The sequence below is a fragment of the Numenius arquata genome, chromosome 1 (assembly GCF_964106895.1).
Source record: "Numenius arquata chromosome 1, bNumArq3.hap1.1, whole genome shotgun sequence".
In the NCBI taxonomy this organism is placed as follows: Eukaryota; Metazoa; Chordata; class Aves; order Charadriiformes; family Scolopacidae; genus Numenius; species Numenius arquata.
In genome coordinates, this window is record NC_133576.1 from 118,370,785 (window position 1) to 118,387,879 (window position 17,095).

The window sequence follows — 17,095 nt, forward strand, 5'->3', positions numbered from 1 at the left end:
CTTTAAAATTTGCACTTCACATAGTATGTAATGACTAAGAGATGTGTACTCTGTGACCTGTCAGTTTTGGAACAGCCATTCATGTCCTTACATTTTTATTTTTTTATTTTTTTTTTTAAACAGTCCAATCCTTTAGACAACATAAACGTGAGAAGCATCAGATTGAATCCTGGCAGGAATTTGTTAAAGGCACAAAATGACAGCAAATTAAGTCCATTTGTCACCTCCATTGAAAAACGTGTATTTGTGTCTTGGTGGTGAAACCAGGATACTTAATTGCAAAGGTTTGCCAAGACGAGCACTTTAGCTGCCAACCAGGAGCCAATAGAATAGCAGCCCGAGCGCTGAGGCTAATGATAGTGTCAATCTATTGTGTCATAAATTACATCCTGTTATAAATAATGAAATCTTGGAAACAAATAAAACATTCACATTCTTCACCCAGATTTTTCCTCTATTTTGTGATGAAAATGTGACTCGAAAAATATGCATAATTAAATGTCATCCTTTCTACTTTGATTGGCGTTTTTTAGGGTGTTTTTTTCCCCATTCCTATTTATTAGGCTGCTTTGATTAGAGAGTGGCATGAGGATGAGCTGGTTTTATGATGCATGTTTGACACTTCCAGATTCCGCGAGAAACCCTAATTCCTGATGGCAAGACAATAATCTGGGACAGCACAAAAGGCTTCAGAATACCTAAGGCAACCTACAGATTCATAGGGCTCCTGAGCTGTGAGACAACCATCGGTGGACACAAGTATAGCACAAAGTACCTAACGCACCGAGAAAGTAAGTGGTGTTCTCCACTCCCATCCTTCAGAAAGCACTCCGCCCTGGTGACGTTATTCACTTTTCTTTCTCGTCGTCACATGCAGCCAACACAATTTTTGATGTTCAGTTAAGCACCCCGCGTCTTGTCAAGTTGCTGAAAGGAGACAGCCTGGCAATTAACTGCACTGTCACCGCAGCCTGGAACACCAGAGTGCAGATGACGTGGACTTATCCCGGACAGGTGAGTGCTGCCATTGAAATTAAGAATCCGGGGGCAGTTCCCGTAGATCACGCTGCATCTAGCATCCTGGGAGGAATTTTGCCTCGAAATGCTTGCCATGGTTCACATTCCGTCATTTTGACCCTTGCTGACATGTCTTTAGAGGTTTCCTTTTTTTTCTTTCCGGTGCTTAATTGAATAAGTAAACATGTTTACACAATGTTATATTGCATAATTGCGAGTGAACGCTAGAGTTGTTTCATCCCTGGGAGCTTCTTTTCAACCTGGAGAAATGGTAGAAATTTATCACCCAGTCCCGGGCAGGGACTTTCTCTTGTGACAAAAAAAGTTTTCAGTGAGGCTGTCTTTCTCAACACATTCACTTCAAAGACTGGCAGACAGTCAGGCACCCAACTCGAGCATGTTTAGAAAAGATATTTTGATTTAGCTAGCCAAAATCTCATTTGTTAAGTGTCACATGAACAATCCTCTTGTTTTGACAACTACAGGAATGATCTTGAATGTGCTTCTCCTCCCCCCAGATTGGGAGCATCCTCATAAATATTTGTCGCTTACAGAATAACTGCCAGGGAGTCCGTGTAAAGCTGATAAGAAATTTGACATTAGTTTAAGGTTTACAACTCCCACTCCTTTCATGTCAGTTTGATTTATGCTGGTGATTCAAGTCAAGATCATTTATTATGTCACTTGTGTCTAATCACAAGCTAAAATTATGATTACATTATATAAGGAAGATTAATGCAACCATTTCTTGCATACTGTAGCTGTTTTTTCCTGGCATTTTTTCACCTCGGAAATAAACAACATTAGCAACAAGAAATGCTCCAAATATATTATATTGCTCATTGCTCTCTTACCAAGCCCTGGCCGGGGCAACATACTTGTGAAATTCTCCTTTGTTGTTATTTGGATGGTAACTGAAGGGTGCTCAGTGTTTATAAGACACCAACAATATCCTGGGTTAAATAAACTTTGAGGCCAAAGGCTGAGGGGGAGTTGCAGGAAATAACTCCTCAGACTCACATTATCTTCAGTTCCACCCTGTTATTCCCTTGCCAAATCAAGTCCCTTTTCCGTCTATAGCGTTTCCAGAATTCTCCCCTTCTTGTCTTAATGCCACCTTCTTCTATACATCTGCTGTCTATGGACACTGAATCCAGGCACCTAACTATCTGCCAGTGCCTCCGGGTTTTTTCATGAGCGATACTGGACAAGGAGCAATGCAGGGCTGGGTGTGTTGGTACCGCAAGCCATACAGAAAAGATCATCTTCCTTTAGTTTGGATGCGCTTACAGCTTTGGTGAAGATAAGAATGAATTGCCATATAATGTTACTTATAATTTTTATTGTTGGCCTTCTGGAAGTGTTAGGTGTCTTTTGCATGTCTGTGCTGTATGGAGGGATCTGGGTTTTTTTTTGTGAAGGTATGGTGGCAGTACAGTAAAATGAAAATCTTAATAATCATGAAAACTGGTTTGATTAAGCTCTTTTCTTGTTCATTTTCACTTTTATAGGGAAGGAAGAGAGGTTCTGTAACACAGCGCATTGACCAGAAAAACACAGAAGCCAATATTTTTTACAGTATCCTCGTTGTTGACAAAGTGCGCAATATCGATAAAGGCCAGTATACCTGCCACGTGAAGAGCGGGCCATCAATCAAAGCTGTTAACACAACGGTCATCGTTTACGGTAAGAAATGTTGCAGATTTGTAGAATACTGAATGCTCACGTACCAAGTTCAGTCATACGACAGCTTGACACAAAGTGGAACTTTATTTATAGCATGTTCAGCATTGGTAGAAAAAGGAGGGAGACGAAAGAGAGTATGTCCCTTTTCTTCCCTGACTGTTTTGTGTTGTTGGCAGTAGACATGTTAATGTTCAGTTAGATCACTCTCGTCTGCTAAAGACTGGAATGACCCTGTCCTCAGTCAGTTCCAGCAGAAGCAATCAGTTAAACTATAGTTTGCAAAGAAAAAAAAATAAAAAATACAAGCTGCATTTAAATAGAAGAACCCCACTTCCTCTTCTACGGTACTTATTGTTTTCTATGAAAAATGAAGGAGAAATAGACACTCTCTCTACACGGAGCAGGTAGCTGCTAGACCATTCCAAAAAATGAAACAAACACAAGATAGTAAAACTGATTAATGTGGTTTTACAGTAGGAGACTTAAACGAGTTCCCTGTGGTCTGCCTGGGCTTTCTGTGAGATCTGAAAATTTCTGGTGTTTTTTCAAATTTATTTGAATTAGGCCTTTTGTGCATCGGGACTCCATGAGAAGCCATCTTCTTTGTGGCATCCTATTACAATTAGGACTATCCCACGAGCATTGAAGTATCATTGGTATTAAAGGTCAAGCAGTTGGTGGATGTCTTCTATGACAGACGAGTCATGGTCAGAATATTGATTTGTTCCATGTTTTCACTGGTCTACCTTTCCTCTCTCATCTGGAAGTGTGGACTAAGCACCGTATGCTGCTATTCTTAAATAGTATTTCTGTCCATTTTCTCTATTTAAGCCTTGGACTAAGTCACTGGGAGTGTAGGATGAATCATGATATCCACTTAATATATTCATAAACAGATAAGCCTGAAGCTGTCAGAAACTGAGTTTTAGATTAACATTAAAGTCAGAGAAGCTGGAACTGTTGAAGCTTGCCTGTAAACTCTTGCTTGCACAAGCAGCCCCATCCATGGGATACCCATATTAGAAACAGCCTGTGTGAATAAAGGTTTGCAGAAGCAGGGTTGTGTCTTTAAGTATAACCTCACTTGTGTAATTAAACTACTGATTTGTCTCGTGCGTGTTATTTTCAATATACATGACAAATATGATTAAATATTGCACTTGCTTATAAATATCCAACATCCTTAGACAGCCTATAATGTGAGTAAATACTGCACCTCAGGTACTATCTGAAGGACACTCAAACAATTTTTCATGTTTTGAAAGTTTTATTTTGCTTAAGTGCATTTTGGAAAAAAAAAATTTTTTTTTCAATATATTGTACAAATACTCTGCTTCATTGCCTCTGGTTAAACCCATCAACTTGCCAGAGAGTTTGAAATACAGGGCAGTACAACTGGAAAAGAACAAATTCCAGCAGGTTGAGATTTTTCCAAAGAAGTGATAAAGATTTGTTTGTTTGATAAAACAGCTGTTTACCAACGATAAAGAAAGTTTCCGCCTTTTCCTGTGCTGTTTCTCTGAAGATCCCCTAAATCCTCTCTGGCAGAATTTTTTCTTTTGGAACATTCATTGATTCTCGGCCTTTAGTTGTGGAGGGGTCATCTGCTCATCTAGTTCAGTTTCCCATGTACCATGAACCACCTTATCTCTTTTGTGTTGAAACCAGTGCCTTTTTTTCTGGCTGAAGCACAATATGAATTTTGGCTAGAGCATATCTTCTCCAGGCAGATTTGTGGCCTGGGAACTGTATCTCAGTTTCTTGTATATTTGTGGTATTATTCTCTATGTTTTATAGATCTCTAGAAGGTTAGGTTTTATTCTTGCTGTTGCCATGTGGGAACACCAAAATCATTAAAGATAATTTTCATTTGGATTCCTGTTCTCTTTAGTAGAACAACTCTTTTTGCAGGTTGAAGATCAGTAATATAGGTGCATTCTTTTTCTTTGTTTAAGATAAAATGTTCATTCATTTGAAGCGTCGAAGAAAAACTGCACTGGAGGCTGTAGCTGGAAGAAAATCCTATCGTTTGTCGATGAAAGTGAAGGCATTTCCCTCTCCAGAGGTTATATGGTAGGACAATAGTTACTTCCACATATGCACACTGGACCTCTTCTTAGATGAAAAATAATATCCTGGTAAAATATTCAAATAAGACCCCTTGAAATGGCAACAAACTGAAGACAACATGCTTGTGGAGTTTTGTTGGAGATTTCAGGATTATCCTGGGTTTTAACAACAATATTCTATGAGAATATTGCAAATGCAAAAAGGAGGTCTGGAAAGTTTAAAGCTCAGACCTTCAAATATGTTAGATATGTCTCCTATTGAAATCAATGGACATTCTACAGTTAAATATGTCTACCAACCTTGACTGAAATGTTGCATCCAACTTCACTCAGACTTAGATATGAGACCTGAACTTGTATTTTAAACAGTAGGAAAAAGAAGAGGCAGCTTTAATTAAAATAACTGACTGAGTTAAGTCATACAGGCATGCACTACTAGAAAAGCAATGGAAGTTGGTTTTATTATGTGGTTATCTGCAGGTTGTGGATCTACTTTAGTGACTGGAGCGTTGACTTTGGCTCACGTATACTGTGCTATGAAATCTTTTGAACAGCTTTTTGTATTGACCCAAACCACTTTTATATAAAACAATGTTATCTATTCATGATCTCAATTTTTTTTGTTGTTTGAATCATTTTAAATACCAGTAGCTCTGGCTCAATTCATTACACTTTAACAAAGGGTCTATGACAAGACTGATTAAGAAAACAAACCATACACACATGAACAGTGAGAGTTCATGTTACTCACAGCCAGCAATTACTTTTGCTCCAAACATTTTGTTTTGTTTCACAAAACCCTTACTACAAGTACAGATCCAAAACTTCTAAAATAGAAAAAATTCCACTTAAACCAGATTTTTAAAGAAAAATTTTTATTTTTCATTCTGAGCTTGGTCAAACACTGGAACAAGTAGTCCAGAGAGGCTGTGGAGTCTCCATCTTTGGAGATATTAAAAACCAGACTGAAAATGGTCTTGGGCAACCTGCTGACCTTGCTTTGCTCAGGGGGTTAGACTGGATGATCTCCAGAGGCCCTTTCAGCCTTCAACTGTTCTGTGGTTCTATAAAATACATGTGTATTTTATCTACACTGTATTGTATCTACAGTGAAATGCCAAAATACATAGTCCTTAGACCCAATTTTAAGTGCTCCTCTTATAACTCTAAGAGTTTTCTGTAAATATTTACTAAAACTCATGAATCATTTTAGCCAAGTCTGTCATTGTAGTGAAACTCTGTTGCACTCTTCTAACATCATGTCAATCTTCATACAGCAACCTACCAAAAATGTACTTTACGCTGTGTTTTAGACTTTGAAGAAAAATAATGCTTCTCCAGGAATCTGTATGAGCAACAGTTAGTACTTTCTATGTTGATTTTCTGTTATCTTTAAAAACATTCACCTGATAGCAGGATATCCGATTCTTAAGTGCTTATCTAATCTACTTACTCTTCCTCTTCCTAAAATCACAGCTGTGCTTAGGCTACTGTAATACTTTGTCCCAGGAAGTATTCTGAGGTCATAAAGAAATGACCAGTGCTGGATGATGCAACCTTTATTTGTGTGAATGACTCTTAGCCAAAATGGTTGTCTTCTAGACTAAATGGTGGCACAAGCACAGAAAACTGGGATCTTCAGAGACAGAGTTGCAATTTTCAGCAATTCTCCAATATTATATAGCCCTGAGAGATCCTTATCAATTTCAATATATAGAACGGTATTCTCCAAAGTGTTTTATAAATATCAGCAATCTTATTTGTAAGGGAAGCATAAGCCTCTGGCAAACAAAATCTCAGACTGTAAATTGAATCCCTGCCCAAAGATCAAGAAATGTTTTGAAATTAAATAATGCAGGCAGTTTAGACAGCACTGTTTTTCAACACTTTGATTTCTGGAATTCTTTTACGCAGGTTAAAAGATGGGCTACCTGCTGCTGAAAAGTGTGCCCGGTACATGGTTAAAGACTATTCCTTAATCATCAAGGATGTTGCTGAGGAAGATGCTGGAAACTACACTATAATATTGAGCATACGACAGTGGAACTTGTCTAAGAATCTTACAGTCACTCTTACAGTAAATGGTAAGTTTACAGTGTGTTCCCATGCTCCTCCTGAACATGTAAATGCTAAATTTTCATTGAACTAGATTTTCAGTGATCATGCACAGTTTAGATCGGTTTTCTTACTGACTTTCATGGACCCAAATCCAGGTCCCATATGCAGGGTGACAGACCCATCTTGGAATCAGAAGACAGACACTTGCTTTCATTAGAAGGGTTTCTGTCTTCCGTGGTCACATACTTGCTCCTGATGACTTAAATGTGTTACTAACCACTCATCTGATTTGACTTAGGCCTGCACTTTTCCTTTGTTCTCCTGGGGATTTTTCTTATTACTCACCCTGCAGGAATGTACTATTTTTATGATCATTCAATACACTGGAAATGAGCTGGTTTTAATCGCTTTCCAATTTTTATGCTTTACAGTGAAACCCCAGATATACGAAAATGCCGTGTCATCATTCCCTGATCCAAGTTTGTATTTACTGAGCAGCAAACAAGTGCTGACATGCACGGTGTATGGTATTCCTCAGCCTAAAATTACATGGATGTGGTATCCCTGTAGGCAAAACCATTCCAAAACAAGGTAGGACATCTTCCTTACTTCTATTTAGCATGCTTTCCCTTACTGTTACCTTTAAATATTTACTTTTTTACAAGAATAAAGCTTGCCATGACCATTTCTTAGTTAGTAGTAGAGTTTGTATACTTTTAATCAATGTATTTTTTTAGTAAACGTATAGGCACAATAGAATTTTTTCTGCATCATTATTTGAAAATGGAGGGCAGAGTTGTTATTTTGTATTGATACTTAGGATTATTTACAGTTCACTACTATTCATGCATGCAATGAGTGTCCAGAGGCGATAATTACTTTCTAATTTTTATGAGGGAAGACTTGCAGACAATGTCTTGTAAAGTTCACATGCTTTCTCATGGAGGAGATTTCCATGCGTTGCTCCATGCACAGTGATTCCCCTGTGTGCCTTCTTTTGAAATTCAGCAGAAATCCGTCATGCAGGTCAAATCTTTCTTATGATATGTTGACTCAAAGATTCAGTTCAGCAAGCCAAATGTGTCCAGTATTCTCCAGATTATATTTCAACAGGGTAGAATATAAATGGTTTACTTGATGAAGATGTGGCGCTTAGTTAATCCTCTTTTATATTTAAACTTTCTTTTGAACTCTCTTTCTTAGAATTACAAGTTTGTGTGTTGACTCATTTACCCAAAGCTCTTAATGAATCATGAAATCTGACACAATCTTAGTGATTAACACTCAACCTCCACAATGGCATTAGCATTAAGCTGCTACTGGAGGGTTCAAACACGCAAGGTATTTGGATCGCAGCACAACGAAAATATTTAAAAACCTAACAAAAGTTTAGGAACCAACATTTTCTCAGTTTCATTTGAAATTAATCATTTTACACAGAATTTTACTTCTCTAACACTTTCATAGAATTGGGTTTTAGTGCAAATCCAGCCAAGTATTTAAGCACATGCTTAACTGCAGGGATACAAAACACCTTATTCAATTAAAGAGGACGGACATCTTATTTCAAATTAAGGGTGCTTGTAAGTGCTTTGTGATCAGTGAGAGAGTGGTCAGCACTTCCTAGAAGCACACATAGTTTTTCATATTACCCCTTGCTTTGGGATTATGCTAATGGATGGCTTTCTGTGCCCTTCTCGCCAAGAGGTGGCACTAGCAATCTCTCCTTTTGCTGGAATAGGTATAACCTGAAATTCTCCATTTTGAGAACAGGTGAGGGCTGAATTTCCTCTATCTGTTATGTTACCTTCAAAGGAAGAGTTGCAAAATTCTGAGTAGTTTTACTTACAGGCGCAAGGCGTAAGAGAAAAGAAACCACAACATCTTTTAAGTAAAGAAACCCTGTGAAAGGTGTATATGAAAATTTTCTATCTTTTAGTTTCTTTCAAGTGTTTATACACCTAGGCATACACTGGATTGAAATCAGTGTGCCACTGATAAAACAGTTGGCTCTTCTTTGGGAGTTGGGGTGGTGCTAGTCCATTGTCAAATATTTCCTTCTGTTAACAAGCACAGATCTGCACTACAGCATGGGAGAGCGTGTCATTAGAAATTAATATCCGCAAGCAGGTGTTTAATAATGTCCTAAACTGTAGACTCAATCAAATGCTAATTAGAAGTCTGTTTGAGCAGGTGATCAAAGGAGAAATGTAACAATTTGAATCAGCTACTGGCTCTGTTACAAGATTGTTTCCAGACTTGCTTCCAAATTGCCTTCATAATTGTTCTGTGACAATTCTCTTTAACCCCCTCCCCTTCCTTCTCCTTTAAACAGTCATTGAAGAAGTAGTCTGGAGAACACCATTTTTAATGCTTTGCCTAAGAGAAGTGGAATGAATCCCACTGAATAATATGATGTCAATTAACTATTGCAGAAAGGCAGAAATACTCAAATGAACACATTTTGTCTCCTGCTCCAGGAAGGGAGCAGAGCGAACTACCTTGGCAGCTGGCATGGCTTGCTCAGGCTGATGTCTGTGCCAGTCCAGGTGTTCCCTCTTAAGAACTGGAGAACCTTTTAATCTCGCCTATTTCACTACCCCTTCCTCTTTGTGTGAGGGGAGGTTTGCCTAAACAACAGATTAAATGTGCGTGTACTTTGTGCAGCAGCTCAAAAATGTATCTTATTTTCCCATTATAGCATTTCTTTGGATTTAGCTGCACAACATTAAGTTTCTAAGGTACAAATGTTGCTCTGTTTGTGCTCAAGTAGTGCCCATTACTGTGCACAGAGGTGCCTTGTACCTTAAGTTGATAAATCCCTACAGGTTACCATTATTCGGTGTATGGCAGTAGGGATTCTCATCAAGTTTCCAAGTCCTATCCCACTGGCCAGAGAGCACACTCTGAGTAAAAAGAAGCTGTTACTGCAAAGACTTTGCATTGCACAGATCTGTTTGCTTCAAGATTTATATGTGGGTTTACCTTTACATCACTTGAGTACTACCACTGCAAGCTGGGGAATGACGCATAATGCATAAATTAGGTGGTTTTATTTTCGAAGGACTGTTGCCTATGGACACCTTAATAGGAACCATTGGGTTAACTAACTGCTTCTTTCAATTTCTCTTCTAGACAGTATTTCTGTTTCAAAAATCTAAAAATACCTCAGTGGATTCTATTGCTTTTCAATAAAATACAGATATATTTTAATGCCTTGTGATTAATACAATCAATTTGCATAACTCTTCTCTCTACATCATTCAGGCCAGTAACAGGAGGCCAGCCAAATTAAAGAGTTTCTGTAGTTTTCTGGTATCAAATAAAATTTAAAAAAAAAACAACAACAACTGTAAAATTCCTCAACAAATTTGACTTTTTGGAATATGGAGAGATGAGTGTAATTAAAATTCCCTGATCTTTATTTGCTGTTAAAATTGCTTTGCTTAAACCAAGTCTGTTGCCATTAAATAATGTTTTGTTAGCTAGCTATCTAACTAAATTAATTCTGATTTTCACCGCAGCAAGGAAACATAGAATAGTCAAGAAAAATTGTCTGGGGTAAAAAATAATGTTTTGAAGGGTTTTTTAAAGCTTATGCATAGGTAGTAAATTCAGAGATGGCAGGCAAAAGACGGTCGAAGACGCAATGAGAGATAAAATAAAATACAGTTAAAGAAATTAAAGATTAATCTTTCTTAAATGACTGAGAAACTTCTTTTCCAGTGCTATCTTATTCCAGCTTACACTGTTGCTCTGTAGCAGACACACACATTCCCAGGCTGGGCAGCCCCCCATTGCTCAGTGGATATGGCAGAAGACAGCCTGTGGGACGCTTGTCCTGCAGTGTCCATCAGCCTCCTTGATCTCCTCCTTACCGCTCTGGAGTTGTTCTTTCTGGCCTTCTTTTTGCTCAGATTGGGTTGTCAGTGGAGGGGCAGCCAGCGGCAGGGCTTGCTGAGGGGCTCTGGAGCTAGCCAGGCTGGGGTCCACCTAAAACTCATCAGCTCTGAGGCTGCAGAATGAGCATCTGCATGCCAGGAATGTGCTTGATGCTGATGGTTCTTGACTGGAGTCTCTTCAGCTGATTTGTGTTTATCTTAAACTGGTCTGGCAGAGATTGCCAAGAAAGGCATGTGGGATATTGATATTGCTCAGTGGAAGCACTGGTTTCCTCAGCAGTTGTGCAGTATCATTTGGGAGCATTTTCTCTATCTGGACTTTTCCATGTGAGCAGTTCAAGAGAGATCTTCACTGTGCTCTACCCAGGGTTTGACCAGTTGACCCTTAAGAAACTGCAAACAGATGCAACAATGAAATTTTACCTTAGGCATTCCAAGTCTCCCACCACCTCGCTGCTTCCCTCTCTCCTTGAGCTATCAGGTTTCTTTTAGCCTCAAACTGAATATCGGATTGTTATTTTACAACTCTGCCATTACATCAGTCTGCAATTTTTTTTGCCTTTTGTTTTATTTTTCTCTCTGTCCGTGTGTGCATGAGGGAGAGAAAAACACGACAATATTGTAGAGATGCCTATAAAAGCAAAATCATTGGAAAAACTGGTACCTGATTCTCTGCCCCCTTGACTACAGTGTCAGATATGAACTCTTCTGGATGGTAAAACCACCTTTAAATGGTGGGATTGGGAATGAAGAGGCTGAATACCTGAAGTTGAGGACAGATCAGACAGCAGGGACCAGGGGCTGTGCAGCGATGCCTAAGCTGGTGTTGCTGCCAAAGAGGAAACCATGGTGTCTGTAGTGCTCCAATGTGTGTGGATCCTCTTTAAAAATCACTACTTATTTAACACAGAGTGATAACAAGGGAATACTACCTCCCTTGTTCACATTAATGTGAGGTAGGGTCACATTAATGATTTTCTACAGAAATCTCTCTCCAGCGCTGCACAGGGAGGAACAGAGTGTGTCGTGGATCCAGCAAGGTGAAAACTAGAGCTTTCCCCCAGATCTTCTGCTGAGATGCAGAAAGCCTGAAACTACCATAATGAAAGTGCATGGCCAGACTCCCACCAGCTTCAGTGAAAGAGGAGGCAGGCCATGTGTGCATAGCAGTCTAATTGCATTTCTGCATTGTTTATGTCAGTATATTAACAAGGGATTGAAAGACAAAATCATTAGGATGTGCTTGGATAGACTATCAGGGGAAACCAGATTTGGAACATCAGTGAGGTATGTAAAACGAACAAGTAAAGAACAAATGTTAATTGTACTTAATTAGAAATGTACTGAACCACCCAAATTTAATTGTGGATGTCTGCAAACATTGATGCCCATTAGTTTGTCCACAGCAACTGTTTTTGTTCCCCATGCCACCTTCTATTTTTGGAAAGGGGAAGTCTGAGTCCTTAGAGCTGGTATAAGTAGGTCAGATGCCATTAATAAACAGGTAGTTCAGAAATGCCGTTGTTTAATTTGACATGTGGCCAGATCCTCAACTCTAAATTCACACTGGCTGAGGATCTGGCTGGCGGCCTTTGTACCTTCCATTCTCTACTACAAGAAAAAACTTCTTACAGTGATCTAGTAATGTAAAGGTACTTAAAAGGTACATAAAAAAAAAAAAAAAATTATGTTAGCTATTCCATTAATTGGCTATGGTTGAAGATACATATTGGCGTAACACAGCCCCTGTGTTTTTCACGTATCTTCCAAAAAGATGTAGAGGAACAGACATGAGCATGCACTGCGGTAGCATGGACTTGCAGAGTATTTGAAGCCAAAAGAAAGAGGGAAGTGAAATAGCATGTGATCTGCTTCTGCCTGAGCAAGCATTGTGCTGAAGCACTTCATTCTACACTTTTACTGTGAGCCAAAATTCAGTGTGTGCTTATGAATACCTTCTATCCTCTGAAAAGAGCTACTAGGGTTGCAGCTTTGTCCTCAGTCTGTGTTTTGGAATTTTTAAATATTCTTTAATATTTTACTCACAAAATGCCCTATGAATTAGACCTAGCATATAGATACGGATAGATAAGGTTGACAAATACATGCTATACATTGAGTACAGTTTGCCCCAGTCTGTCCTCAGGGTAACACAGTGAATGCACAGATGAATTTATTCTGCAAGATGTGAATGGTTTCACTATGGGTCTTAGCTGAACCAGAAGCTTAAGCTTTCAAATTTCAGTATTTCTAGTTTTCAAACCACTTAAATCAAAGTTTCCCAAGCCTATTTCCAAAATGTTTTAAACCAAAAAGCGTTATGTTGCCCAACTAATTTTTTATGATAAGGGCTATGGTAACACCCAGATGGTCAGGAGTGCTCTGTTTAGTGTCATACTTCTTTTAACCCTCATTCTCCTATCTTTTTTTTCTACTTACTGTCCCTTTCCCGCTCCCCTCCTCTCCCCCACCCCTAGTTTCTTTTTTCCTCTTGTTCCCTTCACAGGGTAGTCCCTTGGCTTTACCAGGGGCAGTGTGACATCCAGTCTTAAGGAAGAACACATAAGGGTCATGCAGAGGGTGGGACATTATTGCTTGGTCTTTTACTCACTGTGGCCCAGCCCATAGAAACCAAAGGGTGTGACAGGTTGTACGTGGGGACTGCACGTCGTGAGCGAGGCCCTGCACGCTGGCCACGTCCGAGCCAGTGGGACATCCCAGCTCGTAGCCAGAAACCTGCTCCTGCACTAGCAGGGGCTCTTGGCCAAAGGAAGGCACCAGGTCAAACCCTGTGTGTGCTTCGGAGTGATTATGAATGGAGTACTATTACTGGATCCAGTACACCTTTTACAAAAATATACAAACTTTAGTTAGCATCCTTTTTCCTTTTACGTGTACGCCTTTCAAAAGGCCTTTGCAGAAGGCTTTGAACAGACACAGCGTATGAGGTAAGATCATGCTCAGAAAAAAATATTCAGTTAAAAAATAGAAAACAGAGGTTAAGAGGGAGCAGCCAGTTCTTGCAGCGTAGGGAGGCGACCAGTGAAGTTTTTCAGGAGCTGGTGCTGGGGTCTGTACTTGTCAACATGTTCAGAAATAATCTGGAAAAGGTGGTAAGGAGGTGACAGAGTTTGCTGATGATACGAAGTTATTCAAATTTGTAAGGATGAGGGCTGATCGCGAAGAAAAGCAGAACTATATGAATCTGGGTATCTGAGTGATAAAGTGGCAGATGAAATTCACTGAAGATAAATGTATACATAGGAAAAAAATAATTCAACTTTCACATGCAAAATGTAAATGTAAAAAGTCTTTATATGTAAAAAGACAGTACATATAAAAAGGCAGTTGGCTTATCATTACTACAACAAAGAGTGATCTGAGTGTTGTGATACATGGGTTTGTGAAAGCAATCACAATCATGAGCAGCTCAAAAAGCAAATCAAGTGTTAGGAATTACCAGGAAAGAAATAAAAAGCCAAGTAGAGAACACCATGATAACTCCACATAAATCCATACATTTCCAGTATCTTTTATACTATGAGCATTTCTGATCCTTTCATCTCAAAGGACGCAGCCAAACTGGGATGCACATCAGGAGGGGCAACAAAAAAGATCAAAAGAATTTCAGGGAATGAGAGGAATGTGTGAGGGATGAGTGAGGAGGGAGGTCAGGGCGCTCTGCTGCCCGAAAAAGAAGTGACTTGGGGGGCTGCACGATAGAGATCTGCAGACGTGTGAAGGACACAGATGTCTGAGGATCAGTTGCATATGTCTTTTTCCAGTTCAACAAGTAGGGTCCATTAAATGAAGCCGGGAGGAGTGCAATTTGGAACAGAAAAAGGAGATAGCTTGTCATGCAGTGGGCAGGAGATCTGTGAAATTCCTTGTTAGAGGATTTTTGGGGTTTAAAAAGTTTGCACAAGGTCTTGGAAGAGGAATCTACTGAAGTGTAGAAATGGCCTCGGTTGCAGGAAGCCCTCGAGCTGATGATAATTGGTGACTGGGGGAGTATTAGGAGGAAGTATCTGAAGTTAGTCCTGCTCTTACTCATCCCCAACCATCTGCTTATGGTCATTGTTGAGACAGGATATGGGGTAGATGGATCCTTGGTCTTATATCCACATCTGTCAGTATTTTCTCTTCCTGTTTTCCATCTAATCAAGTCCCCTCTCTCCTTAAAAATGTTTCCCTCCATTCTTTCTCATTCCTTCCTTGTTTTCTGCCTGCACTTCCAGTCCCTCACTCCAGTCAGCCCAGAGTTGCTCTCAGGGCCCTACTTCCAGTGAAGCTGAAAAAAAACCATCATGAAAAACACAACCTCAATGCAGCAATAGTTCTTTCATCTCCTCTGCTTATCACTGGAAAATGGAAAAGCTGTTAGTTGTGCTTCCCACTTGTCAGTAAGACAGGGAGTATTAAATACTGTGTAAATAGATTAGTAAATAGTCACTCCTTTCTAGACCCAAGAGGACTCAGTCAGGACAGCAAGTAAAAGGAAGGGAATTTCAGTATTATGAGAAGGAAGGTGCTAGGGATACCCAGATCCTAGGAGGTTATAGGTGTGAGGTTGTGCCTAGAAGTTGAGTGAACTGTTAGGAGTGACTTGTGCATGAAATATAAATTATGCCAGAAGGGTCTGAACAATATCTTAGACTTTATATCCACTGAACTAATTTGGAAATAGAAGAAACAGGGAGTATGAATGAAAATTGTATGTAAAAATTTCATGGTCTTTCTCTTTAGGCTTCTGACTGCTCAACCAAATCAGAGAACACCTCTTCCTTTCAGTACAATGCAGACTATTAAAAAAAAAAACACTTTCCCACCAAGAAGTTCTAGCAGTTTGTGAAAACCTCATGCTTTGAGTGATAATTCTGTAGTTCCAGCCAACATTCAGCTCCTCTGTGGAGGACATGGTTGGTGCTCTTGGAGAAAGTGGAGACTGAGTCACAGTGACCACATGGGAGATGAGAGTGATTACGGTCTAGCAAAGGAGGGAAAGGAGGTGAACAAGTAGGAAGGAAGGAACGATTGGCTGAAATATGATGGTATTCTATGTCCATGAAGAATTCTAAGCAGTGTGAAGCAGGAAACAGGGTCAAAACCCAAAATGTAATTATCTGATAAGAAACTCAAGGTGAGAAATTTTCAGATCAGCTCAGGATGTGAAAAAACCCCCAAAATTACTTTCAAGTTCTGTTATGTTCCCTAATGGCCAGGGTTCTCAAGTACTGGCAAAGAAGTTGCAAGCAAAATGTGGGTTTTGGTGACCCTCACCCTCAGTTACTTGCATTTTTTGTTGTGAATAGCTGGTGTTGCAGGGTGCTCGGGTTTGCAGATGTAGAAATGATTGGGTTTTTTTCCTGTTCAAGTGTGAGCATGGGCTGATGAAGGGTTGAATGGTGGGATAGGTTAGACTGCTGTTGATCTAAACTATCTCAAAAGAAGCAGTAAGGTCAATCAGCTCTCTGTGGTAACATACTGAAGTAATTCAGGGCAAGCCATAATGTTTGGAAAGGATGAATGTGAAAGGGGAACAATATCCATTTGTCTGGTTGCATGTAGATAATAGCAGGAAAGGCAGCGTGCAGCTGTCAAATGCTTTCTTTTTCCTTAGAGCCATGGTGATATGCAACAAGACCATGAATGCCATATACCCTACTGTTTTGGAAGATGCTCGCCAGGAGGATGAAGTATTCAGGACATTGGGGATCTCCCCTAGAGAATATGCTTTTTTTTTCCCTCTAAGTATGCCCCTCAATGGGGACACAGAGCATCCTACAAAACAGAAAACAACCCAAACACCACTTTGGAATCTGTGCAGTGCACCAGGGTCCCAACCCAGCCTAATGCATTGAGGCCACTGAGAAATTCTCCAGCCACCCTGAAGCTTGGCAGTGAATAACTTCTCAGCACAGCTAATAGTGTCCTTGGCCACAAGTTGCTCCGGCTCTGGAGACAGAGGTTGAGGAGTGGTAATGGAGAGTTGCTGCTCTCTGGGAGTCATGAGCATGTCTGAAGTGAGATAGGCTAGTGCTACCCCACCTGTTCTTGATGGGCACGCATTGACACTGCAGTGGTCAGGAGTAGGGACCAGTGACAGTGAGAGCAGAGAGGCAAAGGGCTGAAGAATGAAACATGCAGAGGAGGAACCTGCACCACGGTCATCAGGACTGGCATTGCTTGCTAAGCTCCTAAATATAAATAAACAAACTACAATATATGATGTTAACTGTATCTAGCTCCTAATATTTGTAAAAGATTTCCTCCTAGCCCCTTGAACCCATGTACCCTCTGTGTGTCTTGGGGAAGGTGCTTGGGCTGAACTCCCAGTTGGCTGCAGCTTTGTCACTGAAGGTA

At 39.9% G+C, this 17,095-nt stretch overlaps 1 protein-coding gene across 1 annotated transcript in view; it reads left to right on the plus strand.

The window, feature by feature from the left end:
* Positions 1-17,095, plus strand: part of FLT1 (fms related receptor tyrosine kinase 1) — a 96,741-nt gene that overhangs the window by 15,061 nt on the left and 64,585 nt on the right. Inside the window, exons 3-8 of the mRNA XM_074147776.1 lie at positions 629-791; positions 878-1,014; positions 2,529-2,703; positions 4,659-4,776; positions 6,687-6,856; positions 7,262-7,421. Of these exons, the coding sequence (XP_074003877.1) occupies positions 629-791; positions 878-1,014; positions 2,529-2,703; positions 4,659-4,776; positions 6,687-6,856; positions 7,262-7,421 (923 nt within the window). The remainder of the gene's footprint in view (positions 1-628; positions 792-877; positions 1,015-2,528; positions 2,704-4,658; positions 4,777-6,686; positions 6,857-7,261; positions 7,422-17,095) is intronic.